At 28.2% G+C, this 25,562-nt stretch overlaps 1 protein-coding gene across 1 annotated transcript in view; it reads right to left on the minus strand.

Moving 5' to 3' along the window:
* The window catches only part of LOC130663444 (probable myosin light chain kinase DDB_G0279831), a 51,623-nt gene that overhangs the window by 14,524 nt on the left and 11,537 nt on the right, over window positions 1–25,562 (minus strand). Inside the window, exons 3-4 of the mRNA XM_057462680.1 lie at window positions 21,086–21,152; window positions 403–2,689 (exon numbers count right to left, since the gene is read on the minus strand). Coding sequence (XP_057318663.1) covers window positions 403–2,689; window positions 21,086–21,152 — 2,354 coding nt within the window. The remainder of the gene's footprint in view (window positions 1–402; window positions 2,690–21,085; window positions 21,153–25,562) is intronic.

Genomic DNA, 25,562 nt, shown 5'->3' on the forward strand with positions numbered 1-25,562 from the left:
TACAATAAAAACAAAAAGTCAAACTGTAGCTTCAAGTGTCTAGTTTTCTGATCTGGGTCTTAAAATTTTTTTATTATGCTCGGTTCCGGAGCAATCAAAAATCAATCATAATTATCGAAAAAAATTTATTGAAGCTCGAAGACCGTCTTTAAGACGAGTAAAAATTTGGTAAATTTATTTTTCGATAGTTTTCTTAGGATTACTCCGGAACCGCACATAATTAAAAAATTTAAAGACCAGATCAGAAAACTAGACACTTGAAGCTACAATTTGCCTTTTTTGTTTTTGTCGCATGACCATTTTCCTTCGAGTTACAACCTGTTGAAAATCCCGGTTTTCCCGGTTCGTGGCCACCCTGTAAAGTGAGATAAATTTTAAATGATATCATAAAATAGATCTTACCTGGCCAATATTATCTAACAACTTGTATTGATTGAGCTGCAACGCGCCTTGTTTATTATCGATGCTGACTCTTCTACTTTCCCTAAGTGGTCGTCTCCGTATTCTCGGGGATCCCTGCGGGCTACCGTAAGGCGAATAAGGACAATAAGGATAAATAGGTCTTATCCCAACGGCTCCACTGTCCCCTGGTTTTTGATTAACATTAACCGCAGTAGAAGATAGTTTACCAACTGGCGATAATCTTCCGATCTTTAGTGAATCATTTTCCACACAAGTTTCTTCAACTGGTCCAGGAATTTTAATCAGCGGTACACTTTCAGCATGCAAAAGTTTTTTATCATCTGGAATACACAAAGCTGTACGTGGAATAGTTTCTTCTTCGACATCTTGTCGATTTATTTGAAGAGATGTTCTTCTGTCCATAAATCTCGGCTCTCCGTCCTCGCGATCCTCCGATTGCGTTGACAAAAGCTGATAAACTTTAACTGATCTTGGGAATAATTTTTTAGTATCTAATTGTTCAGTCTCATTTAGTTTTTTAATTCTATTGGCACGTCTTCTAGCAACGAAAACATCACGATCGTCGTCGTCGCAAATGTTATCACCTTCATCATCATCATCATCATCATCATCATCGTCGTCATTGTCAACGACGACTGTTAAATTTTTACCAGCATAACTGTCATCCTGAGGTTTTTCAGAAATACTTTCCAGCTCCATTGTTGAGGACAAAGGCGAACTATACTGATGGATTATCCGACTACGGTGTCTCGACGATTTCGGACTAGAGTTTGGAGATGATGTCAATCCTTTAAGAGGTTTACGAAGACTTTCATCAACAATATTGCAGCTTTGTGATCGTGAACTCACTTTGCTGATTGAGCCCACTTTATCGTTCATCTTTTCATTCAACTTCAAAGCCGGTGAATTTCCGGGAACTGGATTTTCAAATTCTGAGTTACGTTTTTCCTCTCTTTTTTGACAACATGTTTCTTGATAGTTTTTTATTAACTTATCATTACGTGTCCCAGATAAAACGTTAAGAGAATCATCGCTAATGCTACTTTGACATATATCCTTTGACATTGCTGTAGAAATTTCTTTGTAAGAATCAGTGCTCAAACTCGTTTGTCCAAGTATACCGTGAATCTCTTGAATGTTCCTTTTATCTGACCTCTCAGTGACAATAGCAGAAGCATTAACACAATCTCGTGTATCATTTACTAGCACATCTTTAGTAGCATCAGTTTCATGATCTTTGTTATAAATTGAAGTTTTCTGAGTGAACTTCAACGATTCTTTATCCTCGGGCTTTTTAGCCGTAAGAATATCAAGGCCTGACGTCGACAAACATACAAGTTCATCGTCCGGTGATGAACATTTAACATCTTCAGATATTTCTTTGAGCTCTTTGATATCCGGCATCTCAATCAGCCCAGCTGTTGATACCTTACGATAAATAACTTCTGAAGTTGGCATTCTTTCAGATTCTTCTTCTTTTGTTGATGCAAATCTGTTGAGATTAAATCGTTTAGCTGTTGATGATCTGCGTCTTTCACGTTGTGCTCCACTATTGAAACCCTGAAATGCTTCAATGGTTGTAGAGTTTCTACGATCTTCATCAAAGGTACTGAGATTACTAGAGTAGCCACTGCTTTCACGTCTAGGTCGGTAGTATTTTGCTAACGACGGATTATTAATACAGTCCTTTTGCACTTCACTTAATTCTTCGCTATTTTTACAGGTCGCATAAACAGCCGGAATACGTTGATTACTCAGAAATGATAAAGATAATCTACTGCAAGACGTGGTTGTATTATCCGGAGATAAATTTCGTGATGGTGAATCAGATCTGATAACTTTTTGAACAAGTAGTCTTTCTTTAAGTTGATCTAATTCGTCGGTATCATCAAGACATACCGCACTATCTTTTCGTGTGTCCCAATTAATTTCATCAAATTCTTCAGCTGTATCTGCTGACAATGAACTTTTTGATTGTTGGCGATAATTGTCTCGCAATTGATAACATTTTTCTTCTTGCTGATTTTTTTCACTAATATTGACGTTAGTTATTCTTTCTGATACATCATTATCGTTATCGTTATCGTTATCATTATTATCTATAACTATTTTGTTGGGCTCAAGAGATCCAATTGTGCTTGACAATTTTTCCTTCACTGACAGTAATGTCGAGTTTACTGTACCGTGACCTGGCTTCGTCACTTCTAATGGCGTTACCAGTAAGTGAGACGACGAGCTTGGCGATTCCTCGTCAATTGCGACGTGTCTAAAGAAAGCAAGAAAAAATAACAAAAAAATTATTGACTTTAATTCAATACCTTATTACTGTTATTTTTGTTAATTTGATTGGAAATAAAAATATTATTGTTTGTCGAGTTATCAATTGATACAACGGATTTATTTTTATTATAATTAAATTTAGAATTTGTTTTATTGATATTTAAGAAATGAAAATGTTTTATCAGTGGGTAAATAGAATCGATAATTATTTTAAAAAATCCAATGGGTAATTTATGTTCTTGAGAGTTGAGAAAATCAATTGCAGTTTCCGATAATTACGCTGCATTTGCGAACGTTTCTTATAGAAGACAGTAAAAATCAATCATTTGAGAATAAAGAAGTATTCGAATTAATAAAAAAGACGGTACAGAAATTCTTACGACCAAAAAATATTTTAACGTGTGTTAAAATATTACTTTTTTTAAAAATTAATTTATCTCACTAATTTTAGTTTAAATAATTTAAATAAAATGATGAATTTTATTGATTTCGTGTCTTGTTCACATTATGCTGATATTATAATTTAGTGTCTCATGATTTTGGCACGAAAATGGACTTTGCGATAATTTTACGGTAGATTTAACAAATCCTTGAACAATCTATTGATTTCATGAAAGAGTGATAGAAAATAAAAAAAAAAGATAAATTTATCTTTTTAATTATAAATCTCATGAGATCACTATGTGTATTCATATATATTTATATGTGACGATGTATTTATAGTTGCTTTTTAGATAATTCTTTTGAAACTAAATAGACACATCAATAATCTTGATAAATTTCCGCTTCAGGCATATTCGATTTATTTTTTGAACATATATTATACATTATATTTACAGTTCGCTAAATAAAAGAGCCACAAAAAATTAGTGGAAAAAATAGTCTATCTACAGAGAGGAATGGTCTAGACGATAGTATTCTCAGTGATCATATTTAAAGGAATATGTTACGCCTCAACAAACTTGCAATTTAAATCAGGTCGCCAAGTGACTGTTAAAATATGAAATTCAAATTTATATGGGATAAGAAGCAAACATGTCAGCTACCGAGAATCTAGATTAAATCAGGCTAGTATATTGTTATGGAAAAAAATATTGTGCAAAAAATAATAATATATTGGTGGGAAAGTTTTATTGCAGAATATATTATTTTTGGCAAATATGCAGAAGGTTACATTTTTTTTTGGCCTTTAAAAAATTCTGTTGCGGTTTTAGAGGTTTTATTTTTTATTTTTTTTCACTAGCTTACTTGACAACTACAACATTGAGCTCAATAATACCCGTATGAAAATAACATATATGGTCAAAAATATGTAAAAATATATAATAAATATCAGAAAATATATGTGGCCAATTTAACTATATTTTCTGATGTATTTTTTTTTTTATAAAAAAATATAATATTCATCATATACGAGTTCGTATATGTTTAGCATATATAAAATACACATGTCAATCATATACAAAAAATATATTTTTATAATATATAAAAATATATGTCCTTGTTATATACGAAAGCTATATTTTTATTATACATAAATTAGTTAATTTGATGCGAATATAGGGGAGGAAGGGGCAAAAGGGGGTACTTAAGGAAATACCAAGTTTTCGAGGACTCAAATACGCTAAATCTTTTTTTTTTTTTAATGATATTCAAAGTAAATAGAAGAAATTTTCAGTTACCGTTGAAAAAAAAAATTTTTCATTTCTGCGGGCAAAGTGGGGTACCCCCTAAAAAAGGTAAAAAAAAAAATTTCTAGATTTTAAACGAATTTGATTAAGTTAAATTTTTTAAAAAGTAATTTACATGAAGAAAAATTATATTTTACATATTTATTGAATACAAAAAAAGAAAAAAAATTTTTAATAGTTTTTATCATAAAACAAACGTCATTAATATTTTTCAACTGACGATTGATTTTTGAAAAAGTTTATCAAAAAAAATTTTAAGTAACGCTTAATTATATTTACAGAAGTGATTTTGGAATGTTTAAAAACCATTTAAAATATGAAATTTTTTTTATCAAATTTTGGGGTTACCCCGTTTTGCCTACCCTACCCCCTTCCCCTATATACATATACATATACATACACCGAATAGAATATATGCTCAAATATAACAAAGAAAATGTATGGTGCCGTATATAATATAAATTAAATGCTACCATATATTTCATTTCGTATGAAAAGTTTATATTTTTTTAATATAAAAGGAAATATATCAATACCATAAATTATAAGGTAAATGTAAATGTATATATAGCTTAATATAAAAAACATATAAGTTACAAATAAGGAATATAATATATCATGTATTTTTTTGTTACAAACATATATGATTTTATATAATTTAACCATATAATGTTTTTTCATACGGGTAATTAATCAATAATTTAAATTTAACAAAATAGATATAAAATATCAAAATACTATAGTCTAAATTCCATATTTACTAACAAAAAAAAAAGACAATAAAGTTGTATTTAAAATAACTTGCCCGATAATAAATAAAGATTGAATACTTAAACCTAATAGAATTCAGTGATCTTGTAGAAGAAAATTATTACATTAAACGGTAATGAATTTAAGTTTTATTTCTTATTAACAAATCGACGATGTGGAAAAATTCTAGGAATGTAATTACACAAATATTTTAAAATTAACTATCAATATTGACAGAGTTAAACGACGGCTAAGTAAACGAAAGGGCATAGAGAAATTAGATTAGCTCACTGATAACAAAATACTGCCAGTGATTAAGAAAATCATCAATTTTAAGTAATTATTGGATGTCTAAATAAAATAACGACGATAATTATTTATCTGAAGTGCCAAATTTTTTTTTTTGTTATAACATCTATTAATTAAACTAATAATATTTTTTAATAATAATAATAATAATAATAATAATAGTAATAAAGATTAAAAAATGTAATGCGCATAAAAAAAATTTTTATTAATTAAATAGAAACTATTAGCAAAACTTATCACGATGAATTTGGATTATTATGCGGGTAATATGAGCCGAAACAATGGAAAAGGTATAAATTACACGTTGTAGTTACGTGGAAGAGAGTAACTTTAATAATCCCTGAGGCCTCGTAAGTTAATAGAACATAGTATCGTATAATTATTAACATGACAAGATCTACGAGTGTGATTACTGATCAATCTTCAGAGCTTCTTTTAATGAGCTCCGGTTTTTTATTTTAACATCGCGTTGACTACTTTGGTTCACTTGGGAATTCCGTTCCTTGAGTAATTTTTTACTTTCACCTCGAGTCTATCAGAAGTTATGAGCAAGACAGGCTAATGGTCCTGTAATTCCGTATTAAAATATTCCGCTAAATTCATAAAAAAAATTCTTTAGTGATTAAATATTATTTTTTAATTAATATGGGACTGAAAAAATGATGAGCGTAATAAAAAATAAATACAAGCATTGATAAAAAAATTTTTTCTTACTGCATATATTGACATTAATTAAATCGAAAAAACTTTTTAACATGCATTGAAACGCAGTGTATATATAAAAAGAATACTTTCAATTTTTTGTGGTCGAAAAGACTTCACGATATTGATTTTAATACTCGCGAAATATTCAATAAAAAAAAAAAAAAAAAAAAAAAAACAGCTGAGCAAAGAATCAATTGAACGAAAGGACTGCGACAAGACCTTGTATGTTCCTATTGAATTTTTTAAGTATCCAATGCAACACGAAATTGTTATCTCCCATCGAGTAGTCCCGTGAGTCTTGACCCACCTATCGCCCCCACATTTTTTATGCTCAGCAAAAGAAAAGGTCAAGCTTTAACATATAATTCTTGTCACGTTGCCATCAACTATAAAACCATTACGCAATATCCAAAAAGATGGACAAGATTAATTCTCGATCGAATTGATACTTAATTTTATTTCAGCTCTCAGAGTAATTATTTTTTTTTCTTTTTCTTTTTAAATTTTATATATTCATGTAATATATTATGCTAACGTCATTCCCACTGCAAAAAGTATGAAATGACTGTATGATAAATATATGTTATGTACAATGATATTTATGGATTTCAATAGCAAGAATCTCGGGATATTAAATAGGACATAAAACGACTCCAATATCAAAAGTTGATGGAGCAAATATTGGAAATTTATGACAATCGAGCCATATATTAATACGAAATATAAAGATACAATTACATATATATCTAAAATATGAAACGAAGGAAGCAGTTGAATTGCCGTGAAGATTTACTTACTTATGCAATTGATAATAAGACGTATTAATATTTTTTGATAGGTAGGTAAGACATAAATATAGAATTATATATGTAATACATTATCAAATAATAATTCATCATGTTCTATATATAAATACATATACGAACATATGTTATAAATGACGCAAGTGATACAAAAACCCATGCCACAAAGAAGCCACAGTAATGTAGTAACATCAGTTGTTATATTATATACTTTCCGTCGGATTTTGTGGGAATCGACATGGCATCGGAATTTCAATGCATCAGATCACATATAAAAAGAGAACGTGAATAAAATTCAAGATAACGGGAGTTACTCTCAAGAAGTAACACAATTTTCGTATCTTAAAATTCGATGGACATCTTTTAGTTTTTTTCACGGTCTCTATTTCACGGTTCAAATAATCAAGCCGATATTTTTATACTATTCTATATTTGCGTTAATATATATGTATATATAAATACATCAAGTAATGTTTATATGTGAAGAATTTAATTACACTGACAGTCGGTTTTGCGAAAATGGAGGAAAAAATTCCACGTGAATCCAGTGGTTTTTTTTATGGTAAACTATGAAACAGTTGTCAGATCGTTCATCTTCTTTATTTCACATTAATATACATATACATATATAATATACATATACTTAATGTGCAATTACAGTAAATGTAAAATGAGTTAACTGCAATAATGAATGTGTCATTCTTTATTTTTTTACATAACTTATGCATGTAAATTATTCTATCGTGTAAATATATATATTTTTTTTTGTATAATTATTTTTAATGAATTTTTTTTTTACTTTTAGAATAACAAATAAAATATTGTGTTTATTATGAAGTGTTATTATGAGTATAGAGCATTATTATTATACATTGCGTTTATCAATTATTAAATGGAATATGATATCCATTACTTTTTCAATTATAACATATACTAATTACGTAATAACATAAAATAATTGTTAGTTTTTTTATTAAAAAGTTAAAAAGAAATCCAAATATACTGACTTTTATATAAATTTAAAAAAAAAACTATAACACAGAAAATAATGGACCATATAAATTGAGAAATGACAAGTAATATGATAAAGTGATCAGTAAATGTTGGCATTCTAAATAGTAATTCTTTAATTTATAATTAAAACGTAAATAATTAGAGGATAAATGTAGAGAAAGGGGGGGGGGGGCAAAGCGGGATACTTAAGGAAATACTAAGGCTTCGAGGACTTAAATACGCTAATTTTTTTTGTTTTGAATGATATTCAAAGTCAATAAACAAAAATTTCAGTTGCCGTTAAACAAAAAGTTTTTACTTTTGCGGGCAAAATGGGGTACCCCCTAAAAATGGTAAAAAAAAAAAATTTCTGCATAATAAATAAAATTGATTAAATTAAATTTTTTTGTAAGTAATTTACATAAAGAAAAATTACATTTTACACAATTATTCGATGCAAAGGAGGAAAAAAAAATTTTTATTGGTTTTTATCATTAAACAAAAGCCATTAAAATTTTTTGACTGTCATTCGATTTTCGAAAAAGTTCAACAAAAAATATTCAAAATAATGCTCAATTATATTTACAAAAGTGATTTTGGAATGTTTAATAAACATATAAAAAATAACAATTTTTTTTATAAAATTTTGGGGGTACCCCCTTTTGCCCCTCTTCCCCTATATATTTATTGTCTATGGAAAATGAGTGTGAATGTAGCAGACATCAGACAAATTTAAAATTGTTAATAAATAGAGCAAAAAATTAATAAAATAAAATTTAAAAACATGCGCATTTAAAGAATTTTGAAATTAACAAGTGCATTTCTTGTATATATTATTTTTTAAATCATTTATTATAATTATTTATAATTTTAAATTTGTCTAATGTCTGGTACATTCACACTCGTTATGGAAAAATTGATATTTGAACTTTAAAAATCGTAACAAACATTAAAAATTTATGACACGTATTATAAAATTTATTGTTTGAAATGTTAAACCTCTATATTGACGCCCATGTTCCAGGTTGTAATTTCAAACACTAATTTTTAAAATTTATTTTTTTCCGCATCAGATTAAATTAGTAATTGCATTATTATTCTTCGGAAATAAAAAAAAAAAAAATATATTATTACCGCCGGTTTCAAACAGACATAATATTTGTAGTAAACATAAATCATAATTAGTGTAACGAGTTATGAAATATATAATTTCTGTATCCGTTTGATGAATAAATATAATGAATTGTTTATATTTGTTAATACTAATGAGTATATTTAAAACCAACGAATATTTTTAAAAAAATTGTATTACCAACTCGAGAGAATGAAATATTTTATTAAATGATATATTGAAATGGTATTTATAATTTATGAATTTAAAAGTCATTTAGATGAAAGAAATGTCAACGCGTGCTTGCGTGTCTATATATGAATATATTTATGTACTCTCTACTAACATTATTTTTACTTATTTATCCTTATCAGTATCTATCATTGTCATTATTATTATTCATCACTTATCGATTGACTTGATTCTTACTATTTACGATACCTAAATTTTTATTTATTTGAGTTGACTTTAAATATACAGCCCCCGCAAGGGTAAATAAATTTATTATTATAATTATGCTTTGTAAATAAATTTTTATAAAAAAAAGTTTAATAATAACGAACGTATACTTTTATCATCCCACATAATGAAAATAGCTCTAAATAAATATTAATAAAATGTGGGCGTTAGTATAATAATCATCTACAATTTTAAATAACTTGATATATTAAATAAATTTATAGAATGAAAGCATAATGAGAAGTTTTTTTATATTTTTTCTTTTAAATGAAACTTTTTGATGCATTATTTTATACTGGATTACTATCATATATTATTATTATTATTATTATTATTATTATTATTATTATTTTTTGTCTTGTATCTTTTCCAAAAGTTTGTTTTATTTTAATTTTTTTTGGCATGCATTAAATGCACGGCCATAAAAAAAACATTACGACTAAAAAGAAACAAAATTTATGAATTTTTTTTTAAATCAATTTTCCTTTCGTTAATAAATTTTCAAGTCAAGTAAATTTAAAAGTTTTTCTGTGAACGAATAATTAAGAAGTACATCGCGATCGAACAAAAAAAATCCACTTTTAATATTTTTTTTTTAGCGCAAAAAAAAAAAAATGAGAAACAATAGTAAAGTCTAATTAAATAAATAACTAAAAAGCAAACAAACTTTTTCAAAGTACAGAAGGGCATTAAAAAATTAACATCAGTTTGATATAAACCTCGAAAAAACTTTCCCAACACTCGGCAAGAAGTTTTAACACCTCAACATTCCCAAATTATGACAAAGTTTACGATATACTTTCGTCATACTTTTACTTACCGTGAAAAAATAAATAAATGGAAAATCCGGTCCACAAAATAAGTGATAGTGACGAATTAAATTATAAAATTTCACATAAACACAATAACACAAAATTCACGTTCACAAATTTCACAACATTCAAATTTATAGACTCCAAAAAATATAAAGAAACTCGTAAATTTAAAGTGCGTCTGAAGGAATTCTACGGGCCAAAGAAAAAGAATATTGTTTCTAAAATGTAGTCTATTTCTTAGATCTATATAAAATAAATTTTATTGCGTGGTAGACCGTCAATAAAAATACATTAATAATATACAAATCATTAAATTACTGACACGTGTGTACACAAACAGAACGTATACACTTTTTTTATTAACATTTCTGGCACCGAGACTCTCTTCCGACCTGCGCTAGATCCGAAGGCAGACTCTGACCGTCGTGGTCTCAACCGGCTATTCGAACCCGCGGAGTTCGGACCGCGTGTTTCCCACCACCGATCGCGGTGTAACCAACGACCCCGGCGTCGCAACACCGATATGTCCTCGACATATCATATATAATCACTGTTTATAGTTATGGATTATGTATATCAAGTACAGTAAAACAGTATAAATATATTATCATATTATTAATAATAATAATAATAATAATAATAATAATAATAATAATAATAATAATAATAATAATAATAATAATAATAATAATAATAATAATAATAATAATAATAATAATAATAATAATAATAATAATAATAATAATACTGGAAATTTATAATTTATAATTGAATGCAACTATACGATATTGTTAAATTTAAATTTAATTACTATCGATTATTATAAGTCATTCTATATGTAATAAAATTGAATTCAAATTTAAATTAAAAGTCACCAATTTAAAAAAATATATTTTTTAAATAATAAATATATCATAGCTTTAATTTCTTGCAAAAGTTAAATTGGAGTACTTGCAAACAGCTTTTTTTTTTAAACTTAAAACTTTGATTTTGAAGTTCTATACTTTTTACTATATTTGTAAAATAAAATTTAAGTATGAACTATATATACTTATATTAATTATAAATTTAAATAAAGTTTTGTTAAATTTTTTTCAGAGATTACTATTTTTTATTTTTGAATATAAATTAAAATAATATGTAAATGCACTAATTAATAATGTATAATTACGTTTTAAGATATGTTTAGTATATGAGTTGGTTGATACTGAAATTTAGATGAATTTATGCAGTTTAATTGAAACCTAGTGAATGTTAACGTGTTGTTGTGTCAGTATAGAGTAAAACAAACAGCAAGTAGTCTAAATTCAAAATATAAGGTCTCTATTTTAATGTAATGATGGTTGTAACTTTTTAGACATTCGTATATATATTTATAGTTGAACACGTAAATGTCTGTAGGAAAAGAACCAGAATTGACTTTTTGTTTAAAAATTTATAGGTGACTTTACTAACAACATTCTCTTTGACTGTGGGTAAATATTTCTTTATTTTTGGTTGTCAACATTTATATTGAAATGTTATTTTTTCAGATAACGTTTTGCGTTTTAATTCCTATAATACAAAATAGTTTTATTTTCTTGCTATGTTATGACTCATATAAACAAAAGTAATATACTTATAATATATTATAAGGATTTTGTATGTATTAGTACGAGTTATTTTTTTTTACAACTGTAAAAATCTTTATCATACTATATATATAATAATTGTTCAAGTTTATTTTATTATTGTGAGAAGGTTATCGGAAGTTTATCGGTTATCAGGGTTACAATAATTTAATGCAGTACTTTATTTACTACTGTAAGTTTTAATAAACTTTTCAAATTTATCAGAATAATTGAATTCATAAACCCCAAAGGACGTGTTTTATATAAATTGTACTACTTACGTTGACACAATAAACATAGTTTATATTAGTAAATTATAATGATGATAATAATCGTCAACAAAGTTCTTACGTATCACTCATTAATAATTTCTCTATATATAAATTATTAAATAAATCAATTTTCCTACTACATACTAAAATAATTATACTACTATATAGATAATGATGACATTAGAATTACTTTAATAATAATAATAATAATAATAATAATAATAATAATAATAATAATAATAATAATAATAATAATAATAATAATTTTTGTTGTTAAAGGAATCACGGCTTTCCTGGTCTGCTTAATTGACAAAATATTATTTAGATTCTATTCATCGCATGAGTGATTACATGCATTGATAGAAGGATTTCTTAGCATTTGAAAAGATTTCTTAGTATTTAAGAAATCATTTCTTAAACATCAGTTTTTTGTACTTAATAAATGATGTTTATCATTTTATCTATCAGTGTGTGGACTAATAATTTTAGTGCGCACTGCAATACACGCAGATAATTTTACGGTATTTTTTGCATAAAAAAATTATAGAAAAATTACTATAGTCATAGTAACATGAGGACAGTATGGAATTATTGTACAAATTACCGATACTGTAAAAATTTTTAAAATACATCGAACAGAATTTACAAGGTGCATTGTAATTTTGACAAAACAACATATAAAATTTATACCAACTGTATAGTCAAATTTATTAAGTTTAATCAGAATATTTAGTATGCAGTTAGTATAAATTTAATCTGTTGCTTTGTCAAAATTACAATGCACCTTGTAAATTCTGTTTGATGTATTTTAAAAATTTCTACAGTATCGGTAATTTGTACAATAATTCCATACTGTCCTCAAGTTACTATGACTATAGTAATTTTTCTATAAATTTTTGATGCAAAAAATACCGTAAAATTCTCTGCGTGTGCTATACATTAATCGAATAGAATCCAAGCCTTCGGGACGAAACCGTTTAAATAATAACATTTTTAAGACTTGGATTCTATTCGATTGATGTATGGCGTTGCAGTGCGCACTAGACTTATTAATCCACATCCTGGGTCAAAAATAAAACTTGATTTAGACTTGGTTTACCAAGTCTAAATTTGGAGCCGTTTTTTACAAGACGAACTCGACTTTTTTTTACGGAGATATGAAATACATTGAGTTTTCGCCTTGGTTTAGACTTAACTGGCTTACTTAGACACGATTTAAGACGAAAAAGTTGAAATCAAGTCGAAATTGACTTGGTTTAGACTTATTCGACTTAGATTTTAAGATGAAAAATTCAAAATAAAAGGTGAAATAATTTTTATATATTAAGGCAGAAGTAAGGCGTAAAAATAACTTTTTTTCGACTTGATTCAGCAAGTCAAAAGTAAGGTGAATGACTATCGTGTTCGAAGTAAAGACGAATAAGTTCAAACTAAGATCAAAAAGTACGAATAAGTTGAAACTAAGATGAAAAAAGTTCGAAAAGTTGAAAAAAATTTAATTTAAGTCGAAAAAGTCGAGATCTTATCGAAAAATCGTCGGCAAATCGATAACTTCAAAAGAAAGTAAGGTGAAGCAAGCCTGAATCAAGTTTCATTTTTGACCCGGGATGTAATCACTTATGCGATGAATAGAATCTAAATAATATTTTGTCAATTAAGTAGACCAGGAAAGCCGTGATTCCTTTAACAACAAATATAGACAAAACTGGTCGTTGAGTAAATTCACCATCAAATAATAATAATAATAATAATAATCGTTCTTACTCATATAACAGTAATAATACCATATCTCACTTGTAAAATGATCTCTCACATTATTTTGGAAATAATAATGATATCCTATAGAGTTTCCCTCAATATCGTATTACCGTAATCAATACCGAATGTAATGTAACTAAAATATGTAAATATGATCCTTTGAATTTTGATATATTTCATATGTATATGATGTAATTGACATTATGAACTATGTTATATTAAATATTTAAAGATTTTTATTTTCTTGAATTCTTATGATAAGTTGATTGATCACTCCATTGTGAAATAAGATATATCTTTTAATTATCCCGATAAATATACATATATCTAGATACTAAAATCCTTCAGGCGGTTCGTTAATAAGGGGCACTAAAGTAAATTAATGTGAACGCGTATGAACACGTCATGGAAATAAAACGATACACCTGAGTTACTATACAACAATTGGCTGGAGAACCTTGACCAAGAACTAAACAAACATAAACTAAAGTAAAGTCTGCTGTTCAAGTACTCAATAACCTTGTATTGCTGCACAAAAGCACCATTTGAATCTTATAAGTTAACGTACGAACTATTAAAGCATTCTGCATAAGCACGCGACAATTTAAGCTCGATTGAGTTAATTTTCTATTTTTAACTTATTTTTATCTTGGTAATTTTAAGTATCACTGAAATATGTTAATTTTAATTATACGTAAAATCATATTTTTAATTAATCATGTATTTTTTTTTGTAAAAATAAATTTTTTGTTTACTTTAGTAAACTTTATTAGTATACAAGTAAGTTAGTTTTTAATTTTATCGGTTAAAAGTTGATATTTTTTTTTTCAAGTGATAATAAAAAATAAATTAATTTGTAATTATAACGTTCGTTTACTTAACAGTATATTATCTTAATGTTTTTCGTTATCATTAGTAATGACGTATTAGTTTTACTTTTATGTTTTTTTTCCTCTTTTACTACCAGGAAGTATTAGACAAATATACATGATTGTGCTTAATTATCAAAACACTATTTTGGTAAACAGCAGGTGATAAATTTTAAACGCGTATTTTTTTTAAGAAAAAAATAATTCCTTTTATGCTTTAAATATTTTCAAGTCAGTCAATAAAATTACAGACTTTATCTAGATTGATGTAATATTAATCTACACTGTAAAAAAAATTTTTAGACCCGGTGTAGTGTGAATGTCTCGGTGTAACAATTTTGGTGTGAATATTACACCAACTTCGGTGTTAAATTGAAGCGGCGTGAATTTAAAATTTTTACACCGCCAAAATCTGTAAATGTACACTGTAAAAAGAGCGGTGTTAAAAAATGGACCCATTTTAACTCCGCCCGGTGTAAAAATGAAATTACACCGGTGTAGGAGGAGTAATTCACTGGTGTTAAAACAACCGGTGTAAAAGTGGAGTAAAACCGGTGTAAAAGCGGGGTAAATAACGTCCGCTTGGAGTATTAACTTTAAGGATTATAAAACAAAAAAAAAGGTCAGTTCTTAATGAAAATTAATAAAAAATATCATTTATTAACAAGAATAGTGATCGAGTAAGTAAAAATATTCACAACGTATAATATTTTAGCACCGTTAATGAATATCTACACCGGTGGCGGCGTTATTTTAACACCGCTAATTTTAACACCTACACCGCTTGGACACCCCGATGATTTTTTACAGTGTATAATTTATGATAATTTTGCGTTAAAAAAATGAATCATGAAAATATTTAGATGTTTAAAATACTATTTAATATCTAAATAAAATTAAGGTAGTTATTGATTAAGTAGTTAAAAATATTCGATGATCGTTTATTGCTCGTTAATAAAAAGTTACAACGAGTAACACCATTGTAAAAAATCACCGGGGTAAGTCCAAGCAGTGTAGGTGTTAAAATCCGCGGTGTTAAATTTCAACACCGAAAGCGGTGTGAAAATAACGCTGCCGCCAGTGTAAATATTCTGTAAAGGTGTTAAAAAAAATTCCCCGGTGTTAAAATAACGCCGCCACCGGTGTAAATATTCTAGATCGGTGTTAAAATATTTTACTTTGTGAATATTTTTACTTACTCGATCACTATACTTGTTAATAAATGATATTTTATATTAATTTTCATAAAGAACTGACATTTTTTGTGTTTTATAATCTTTAAATTTAATACTCCAAGCGGACGCAGTTTACACCGCTTTTGCACCGGTTACCCAGATTTTACACCGGTATTTAAAGCCGCCGAATTACGCCTCCTACACCAGTGTAATTTCATTTTAACACCAGGCGGAGTTAAAATGAGTCCATTTTTAACACCACTCTTTTTACAGTGACGGAATGGTGTAAAAAAAGTAGATTACACCGTGTTAAAATTACCCGGATGGAAAATTTACACCGAAAGAATTTCATACTACACGGCCGTGTAAAGTTCTCCGGGTCCATTTCTACACCGAAATTTTTTACAGTGTATCTACAGTTAATTTTTATATCTCATTTATAATTTATATGACACGTCAATTAAATCTATACAAAGATAAAATAATAGTTATTTATTGTCTTTGTATTTTGTAAAAAATCAGGAGTAAATTCGGAGTGATTACGAATTTTATTTCAATCTGATTTCACTCAGAGTTCCGGAGTTTTTGAGAAAAATTACTCCGTATACGGGGTAAATAGGGAGTTCGTTTTTCCAGCGGAGTGATTTCGGAGTGATGTGAATTTAATTTAAGTCCATATTCACTCCAACCGAAGTTTCAATATTGAAAGAAAATCCCTTTCCCTCCACATTCATTCCCGATTTAATCCGCAAATTTTTTGCAGTGTAAGTAATTATATTAAAATACTTTTCGCTCTACTTGAAGTTATTAACTTTTGAAGAGTTTAAAATTTTTTGCTTAAAACTTTTGATTAATTTCAAAATTAACAAGTTTTTAAAAAAAAAATTGTCTGGTGTATATCAGACACGCGATTCTACCTTGAATATTATCAAGTTATTTATTTTTAGTTATACTACTAGATAAAAAAAAATAAAAAAAGCTGAACGAAAATCGTGACTCTTCGCTAAAGTCAAGACAATGTTAAATACCGTGAGAAAATAAAAATCATACAATATCTATATAAATGATCTGTCATATTTTTTGTTTTATCTTGATATTCTTTATTCATATTCTATTCTATTATATTTTTCATGTGTAAATAATTGAATTTATTAATACTTTTAAATATAATAAGTAAATTACGAAAGTTACGTAATTGATAAATCGAGAAATTGTCTCAGCTGAATGAACATATGTATTATTGGACAGTACTTTCAGATAAGGGTATGAGAATCAGGAAAAAGTTTATAGACGACCTTCAATAAACAAAAATAGATATTTACGATGATCGAGCTTTGATGTGCTCTATTGAACTTAATAAACGTGTTCCTGCAAAAAGCTTGATGAGGCAACAGTTTTCCTTTACTAAACATCGATTAACGTACGCTGCTTTTCACTTAAACCAATTTATATATAATATTACTTATATATACCTAACACATATGTATACATATTAGACCGATTAAAAAAAAACCTACTATTTTTATTTTAATTATTTCTTATCAAGTTTTTTAAAATTACGCATCACTTTCTAGTTATTTTCATTTTAATGCAAAGCCCTAGAAAAAAAAAAAATGTTCTGATTAATTTCCAGAGCTTGACATTAACCCGTCAGCACTCCCGTTATGAGCATTTTGCTAACAAGACACTATTCAACTTATAGGATGTCGCTGTAGTGCAAGCGAGACACTAAAAACCACGGGAGTGCTGACGGGTTAAAGCCGAAATAACTAGAAAATTATGCAGAATTTGAAAATCTTTATGGAAGATAATTTGTAGGAAATAAAATTGTCTAAAAAAAAGATTCTGTAACATTTTGTGATAAGTCTGACAGTTCCGCTGGAAAAGTAAAAAGATCTCAAAATTAACTATAAATTTGGCGTCAAGCTTCAGTAACTTTTGAACAGATGAATTTATCAAAAAATCGTAAGATACTTTTTTTGTATGGCATTAAATTACCTACAAAAATGTATTCTGGGTTTAGTTAACAATTGTACAATACGCCATTACCGAGGTATAAAATTCCAAACTTAAAATTTTTTTTTCCATGTTATTTAAATGGGAAATAAAAAATCGCAATCAGAGAGTACTTAATATTAATATTCAAAATTTGACAGGCGTCTTCTTTTATCCTACTGAAACTTCTGAGTGTGTCCTTGAAAAACAAAAATAGTCGAATTTTTATAATCGGTCTAATATGTCTATAATGTCGCATACTCAATTCTGTTAATAATTTATATTATACTGTGATGCAGTAGAAATAATCCTTTAGTATTTAAAAAGTATTTTCAAAGAAGCTTAAATGAAGCAAATGGAACTTCCTGTTAGTCGATGTACTTACTAATTAACTAGTAAAGGATTATATAATTAATAATTGTTATTAAATTATAAAGTATAATTAAACATTTACACGGGAAGTAAATTATTGGAACTTTTACTATGCATTATAGGAATAGTTCCCATCATAGTATGGGAATAGTTTCCATACCATTATGGGAACCATTCTCATAATAGTATGGGAATAGATCTTACACCAATATGGGAACGGTTCCTATAATAGTATGGGAACTATTCCCATAATATTATGGGAATGATTCCCAGAATAGTATACGAACTATTCCAATAGCATTATGGGAACCATTTTTCTTATAATATTATGGGAATAGTTCCCATACTATTATAGGAACCATTCCTATAATATTATGGGAATGGTTCCTGTAATTTATGGGAATGATTCCTATAAAATATAGGGTTCATTCCCATATATTATGGGAATGATTCCCATAATATTATAGAAACAATTCCTATAAATTATAGGAACCATTCCTGTAGTTATAAGAATCATTTCTATAATGTAATGGGTAGCATTCCCATAATTATAGGAACTGTTCTTATAATTATGGGAAATATTCCTATAATTATAGGAACTACTCTCATAATTTATGGCCATATTTCCTATGTTGGTATAGGAAAAAATTTTATAGAATTATGGGAACCGTTTCCATAATTTTCTTTCCATGTAGTTTTATTTATTATTCAATAAAAAGTTCAATAATGTTTTGATCTTTTTGCGGTCAATGTATTATCGATTCGGCAGACATAAGCTGGTGGAGTAATACAGAAATATCTATTCGCAAGTCAATACACACGGGTACATCGTGCAAAAAGAGGAATATATGCCTAAGTGAAGAAAGAGGAAAAAATAGAAATAAATCAGATAAAAACAAAGACTTGTTATCGTAATAGGTATCCTTGAAGAATTTATATAAATATATGCAGCTTTTAATGATAACAGTTAATGCTAAAATTAAATCTACTTGAAAATGTAAGTGCATTGAAAACTGTGAAAAGCTTTCAAAAATTTATACATTTATAGTTATTACCAATCTCAGGATGTATCGAAAAAAGTCCGATATTTTTTTACTTTCCCGCTAAGAAAATTGCAAATTTTCAAAAAAGGGAAGTTATTGGTTTCGGTCCGATTTTCGAAAATCGAGTTTTCATCAGATGTCGACGTTTTGAGGTCCTAGGAAACTATTCTGACTATTCCCGGGTGGACGTCCGTGTGTGTGTGTGTGTGTGTGTGTGAACTTTTTTTTGTCCGACGATATCTTTGGAACGGATGAACCGATTTGAACGTACTTAGTGGCGATCGAAAGAGCTCACCAAAACTTAGTCTTGATTAGATTTTGGGGTAAATCGGTCATGCAGTTTACAAGTTATACAAAGAATAAGAATTAAAAATTTTTTTTTATTTTAGTTTTTTATTGATTTCTCAGAAACGACTTATACGATCAACTTCAAAATCTAATCAGCTCTAGAACTCAATAAAACACGTCGATTGCCGCCTCAATCATCAAAATCAGATAATTCGTTCGAGAGTTATCGCGGGAGAAAGAAATGGTAAAAAACAGTTTTTTGCGAATATCTTCGAAACAACTGAACCAAACAATTTCAAAATTTTATCAGCTCTAGAACTCAATAAAATACGCCGATTGCCGCGGCAACCATAAAAATCGGTCAATTCATTCCTGAGATATCGTGGGAGAAAGAAATGCTAAAATCGGTTTTTTTTTAAAACAATGGCACACTAAAGTATTTTTTTTAAAACAATGGTACACTAAAGTATTTTCGAGCTCGAAGAGCTCGAAAATGTATCCACAACAATGTTTTCGAGCTCGAGGAGCTCGAAAACAGCGGGAAGTTTTGGGGCTGGCCCGCAGGGTCAACCGATAGACAGATTTTTTGTACTTTTTTGGGGATTCTAAGGTTTCCGTGGCACCGCTAAATGACCCTGAATTCTTGTAGAACTCGATGAAATAAGACTTTCTTAAACAATAAAATTTTTCGATATCTCGCTTACTTTTTGAGAAAAATGAATTTCGAGAAAAATGCGACTTTTTCAAAAAAGTTAAATATTTCATAGATTTTAATATCTTTAATTTTGATGTATTTTTTTCCGGAAAGTGCATTTGAAGACGAAAATTTTGAAAAAAAAAAAAACGTCTGAATTAGTCCATTTTTGAAGAAGTTATAGCTATTTGAAAAAAAGTCTTATTTCGTCGAGTTCTACAAGAATTCGCGATCATTTGGTGGCGCCACGGAAACTGTAGACTTCCCAGTTTTTTAAAAAAATTATGTGAAATTCGTAAGCTCTTGCATGTCAACATTTTTATAGTCTAATATGAGACATATATTTTTGTATGAGTCGCATATATGCAGATTTTCCCGGATACATATTTTTTTTGTATGGGTATTCTAAATAAATAAAGTTATTTAATGAGCTTCCTTATTTGTTTGTTAATATTTCGCGTTTTATAAGTCGAATATATATAAATATATATATTTATTCGCAAATACTAAAATTTTTTTACTTAATTCTCACATGAATTATTTCATTCCCACGAGAGAACTATTGATTTTTTCGTTCCACGTGTCTGAATAATAAAAAAAAATTGAAATAAAAAAAAAAAAAAAGACTTTTTAACTATTGATATAAAATCTATATTAAATTAAAACTTACTTTGGGATATCACCAATTCTCGGAGGTCGAGTTTTACGTGGACAAACGTCACTCCAAATTTTGCATCCTTAAACAAAATAAAAAAAAATATTTATCAGCCATAAAAATTTTTGAACATTATTAATTAATTTATATGTTCAAGTAACATATATTCTGTCTATGTACGAATGATATTAAGATGAAAAAGATAATTTCAGAAGAAAAAGAGATTGTAAAATAAATAATGACAAAGCAGAGCATTTGACAATAATAAAAACGAGAGAAAGAAATGTGCATCGGAGTGCAAATAAGTGGTTCTGCTGGCTCCCGTGTCTATTCTCTTGAATTCTATCTCTACTACTCTCAGTGCAACCGAAGCTATTCTGTATGCAGAATGAGTATATGAGCATAGGGTTCGAGGGAGCCTTGGCATTTGCCCGAGTGCACGTAATGGCTTTAGGGATGTTAATGAGGTTTCGAAATTTTGCGGCAGCCCACCGATATCGTCGTATAACGTTGCGCAACTTTGCAGATACATGGCTATATACTTTAATGATCCAGTCAGAAACAGATAAATATTGTTAAAACTATTTAAAAAAAAAATTTTTTATAATTTGAACTGTCTCAGCTGTGATGTCGAACTTTATTTTCAAAGCAACGAAACAAAACTTTTTTAATAAAAATAAATACAATAAACCAACTTGATCGGATGGAGTAGAAAGTGCCATAGGTAAAAAAAAAAATTGTTGATTGAATTTCACTCAAAAAAATAGATTGAAATAACTAAATATAGATTGTAGAAAAGTTATTGAAATTGAATTCATATATAATTATTGTTATAGTCAGAATAAAATGTTTATATATGTCTAGTAGTTTTTAATTTGTTTATATTTATATTTATTAGTTAAATATTCTTAACATCTTATAAGGTAGAGAGACCTAGTACCCGATCAGGGAATTAGTACCCGATAACTCATGTATTTGTATATCTATATTTAGTAAAATTTAGTGAATATACAAATTCAGAGAGTGATCGAGTACTAGTTCCCTAATCGGGTATTTGGTCTCTTCCCTTACTTATTTTTTTTTGCATGAACAGAATTTTGAACCCTAATCTACGCGCGAGTTCTATCGCATATCAAATGTGATGGTCCGATGTCTCCTACGTTTATATCCGGCTAAACGTTATATATATTTTTATGCTCTATCTCCAAAGGGTAGACCGATTTTTTGAATAACATGGAATCCCTAAAACATTAAAATAACTTCTTTTTTTATTTATAATATCAGAAAAAAATCTTTTTATGATTGTAATCTTTGCTAAAAAATCACATAAACAAAAAAAAACTACTTGTCAGTAATATACTAACAAATTTACGGATTAAATCCGGAGTGAATGCGGAGCGGATGACTATTTATTTATTTAACCTTCTTGGAGTAAAATTCACTTCGAAGGGGAGTTTATTTTAACTTTGAAGTTCCAACTTGGAGAGAAATTCGCTCCTATTTAAATATTAAAACTACGAATCGGAGTGAATGTGGATTTAAATAAAATCTAGATCACGCCGCCGGAAAAATAAACTCCCTATTTACACCGTATGCAAAGTAATTTTTTTCTGAAACCCCGGATCTCCAAGTGGCGGAGTGAATTCAGATTTAAGTGAAATTCTCAATCAATCCGAATTCACTCCCTAATTTTTACAGTGTAAAAACATAATTCAATTGATATAGGGTAGAGGTACCGTTTTTGGCCACTTCAGGAACAGTTTTGGACACTTAAAAAATTCAAATAAAATAATCTGTAAAAGACCCAATAAAATAATCAATTTTTTAAATACGTCTAAAGATACTTCTCGGCTGCGCAATTTCAAAACACCGTAACTGACAAAAATAAAATTTTTGAAATATGCATCGAATCATCTTCGCAAGACTCCACTGGAACTAAAAATACTAAAAAATCAATTTCGAAAAATTTGTCACTTACTGTGTTTTGAAATTAGGCAGCCGTTCTATCCCACTACTAGAATGAAAATTTTATTTTCCACTTTTTCATTAATTAAAATAAGGGATTAAATGCCCAAAAATGGAACAGTGGCCAAAAATGGTACCTCTACCCTATATCTAATATTTCTATACAAAAAAAATTTTTACTAATTATTCTTAACAAATTTAAGGTAAAAGACCTAGTACCCGATCACTCATATATTTGTATATCTATATTTACTGGTTTTTACTAAATATAGATATACCAATACATGGAGTAATCGGGTACTAGGCCTTTTACCTTGATTTAAAAAAAAAAAAGTTGAAGTTTTGAAGTGACCTATTCAATTGATGTCATAAGTTTTTATGACATCTATTGAATAAATTTTATTTCAATAACTTGGTAAATGAAGAAAGATCATATACGTGTCACTAAAATATAACTATGTATTATATAAATTACGCTGTGAACTTTATGGTCATGAGTTTAATAGCTAAACGTGGGCGAAAATTTTGTAATGACACCATTACAAAATGTCTTTCAGTTAATATTTAGTGTATAATGTGATCATCTGCATCGTGAGAGATGATATAAATATTATCTAAGCTACATTAAATTATTTATAAATTATTTTTTTTAATTATTCAAATATTCATCAGCCATTACTGCAAAATAAAAAAGCATAAGAATTTTCTTTATGAATAATACTTTTGCTGAAAGTTATATTGAATAGGTTTGATTATGTATTTATTTGTATGATAATAAATTACTTTTAAGTGGGGATGTAGCTAAAGTTCGAAAGTCAACAGTTGAATTAACAAGGAATCGACACCCCACGATGATAGAAATGAAAAAAAATTTCTAATTCTATGTCATTGTTAGTAAAACATTCGTATTATTTTCTGTCTTCAAATGTATTTAAATTAGAAAATTTACTGACTTAAATTATTATTCAAAATTCGTGATCAAATTTTTAAGTATTAGCAAATTATTAAACTTAAATTTATTAACCGATCAGAAGAAATCAATTATTTCTAATTAAATTCAGCTGTGACCTTTAAAAAAGGTGTTAATTAATATCACAGTTCAAGATTAAATTTTCATTTGTAGATGTTATAAAAAAATCTAAAAACTGCCGGACTCTGCGGGCCAGCTCCAATACTTCCCGTTGTTTTCGAGCTCAGGGAGCTCGGAAACATTATTACTTGTAAATTGTTGAGCTCTTCAAGCTCAAAAATTTTTTAGGCCAGTATAACATACCTTCACTGAAAAATTATAATTTTTGTCCGACGATATCTTTGGATGGAATGAACCGATTTGAACGTTCTTGGTGGCAATCGAAAGAGCTCAACAAGACTTAAAACTGAATACATTTTGAGGCGATCGGGCAAGTGGTTTATAAGTTATACGCAAGAAAACCAAAAACAAAAAAAATTTTTAATTTTTTTTCTTCGTATAACTCGAAAACTACGTGACCGATTTACCCCAAAATCTAATAAATTCTAAGTTTTGGTGAGCCCTTTCGATTGCCACCAAGTACGTTCAGATCGGTTGATTCGTTCCAAAGATATCGTCGGACAGAAAAAGTTTACACACACACACACACACACACACACACACACACACACACATACACACGGACGTCCATCCGGGAATAATTAGAATAGCTTCCTAGGACTTCAAAACGTCGACATCTAATGAAAATTCAATTTTCGAAAATCGGACTGAATCCAATAACTTCCCTTTTTTAAAAAATTTGCAATTTTTTTAGCGGGAAATTAAAAAAAAACGCAAGTTGAGAATGTAATCAAAAATTAAATAAATATTCAAAGGCAATAATAAACATGTACGTGAAATAACTTGAATAAATCTTAGAATCAAGCTCGAAGATCTTGTAGAAAAAAGTAACAAAACATTTCCCGTGAGATTTCACACTCAGATAAGACTTTTTATTTTCCACTATGCAAATTAAACTTTAATGTAATGAGACCTTGAGGAATCCTTCGTTTTTAAGTTACTTTATTTTCTCAGACTATATGACTACTCCAAGACTTTGTGAAAGATCAAAGAAGTAGAATAAAAAAGTCTGAAATCATGCATAATAAATAATTGCTCTGACTGTCCTCTTATATTTGAGCACTACTACCAATTGAAATAAATTAAATTCCCTTCACAAGTATATAACTTTTTTCTACTTTCCTTCAAGATAAATGATTTTTATTTTAAAATAATTGCGAAAACAATATATTTCAATATTATTATTTTTTTTCATATACTTCAATACAAAGAAAATTATTTTATAATAGAAGTGGGTTTATAATAATTTTATTCATTATAATTTTTTTTATAAAATCCTCTTAACTATAAATATAAATGTAAGAAGATGTTTACGGGAGAGTCAGCAATTTAAATTCAATGAGATAAATGTAATTCTGAAATTCTTACAGCAAAGAGAGATTCAATTTATCGCAGAGGCTTTCTGTTCTATTTCGTTTTGTATAACTTTTTTTTATG

The sequence above is a fragment of the Microplitis mediator genome, chromosome 2 (assembly GCF_029852145.1).
Source record: "Microplitis mediator isolate UGA2020A chromosome 2, iyMicMedi2.1, whole genome shotgun sequence".
NCBI classification, from domain to species: domain Eukaryota; kingdom Metazoa; phylum Arthropoda; class Insecta; order Hymenoptera; family Braconidae; genus Microplitis; species Microplitis mediator.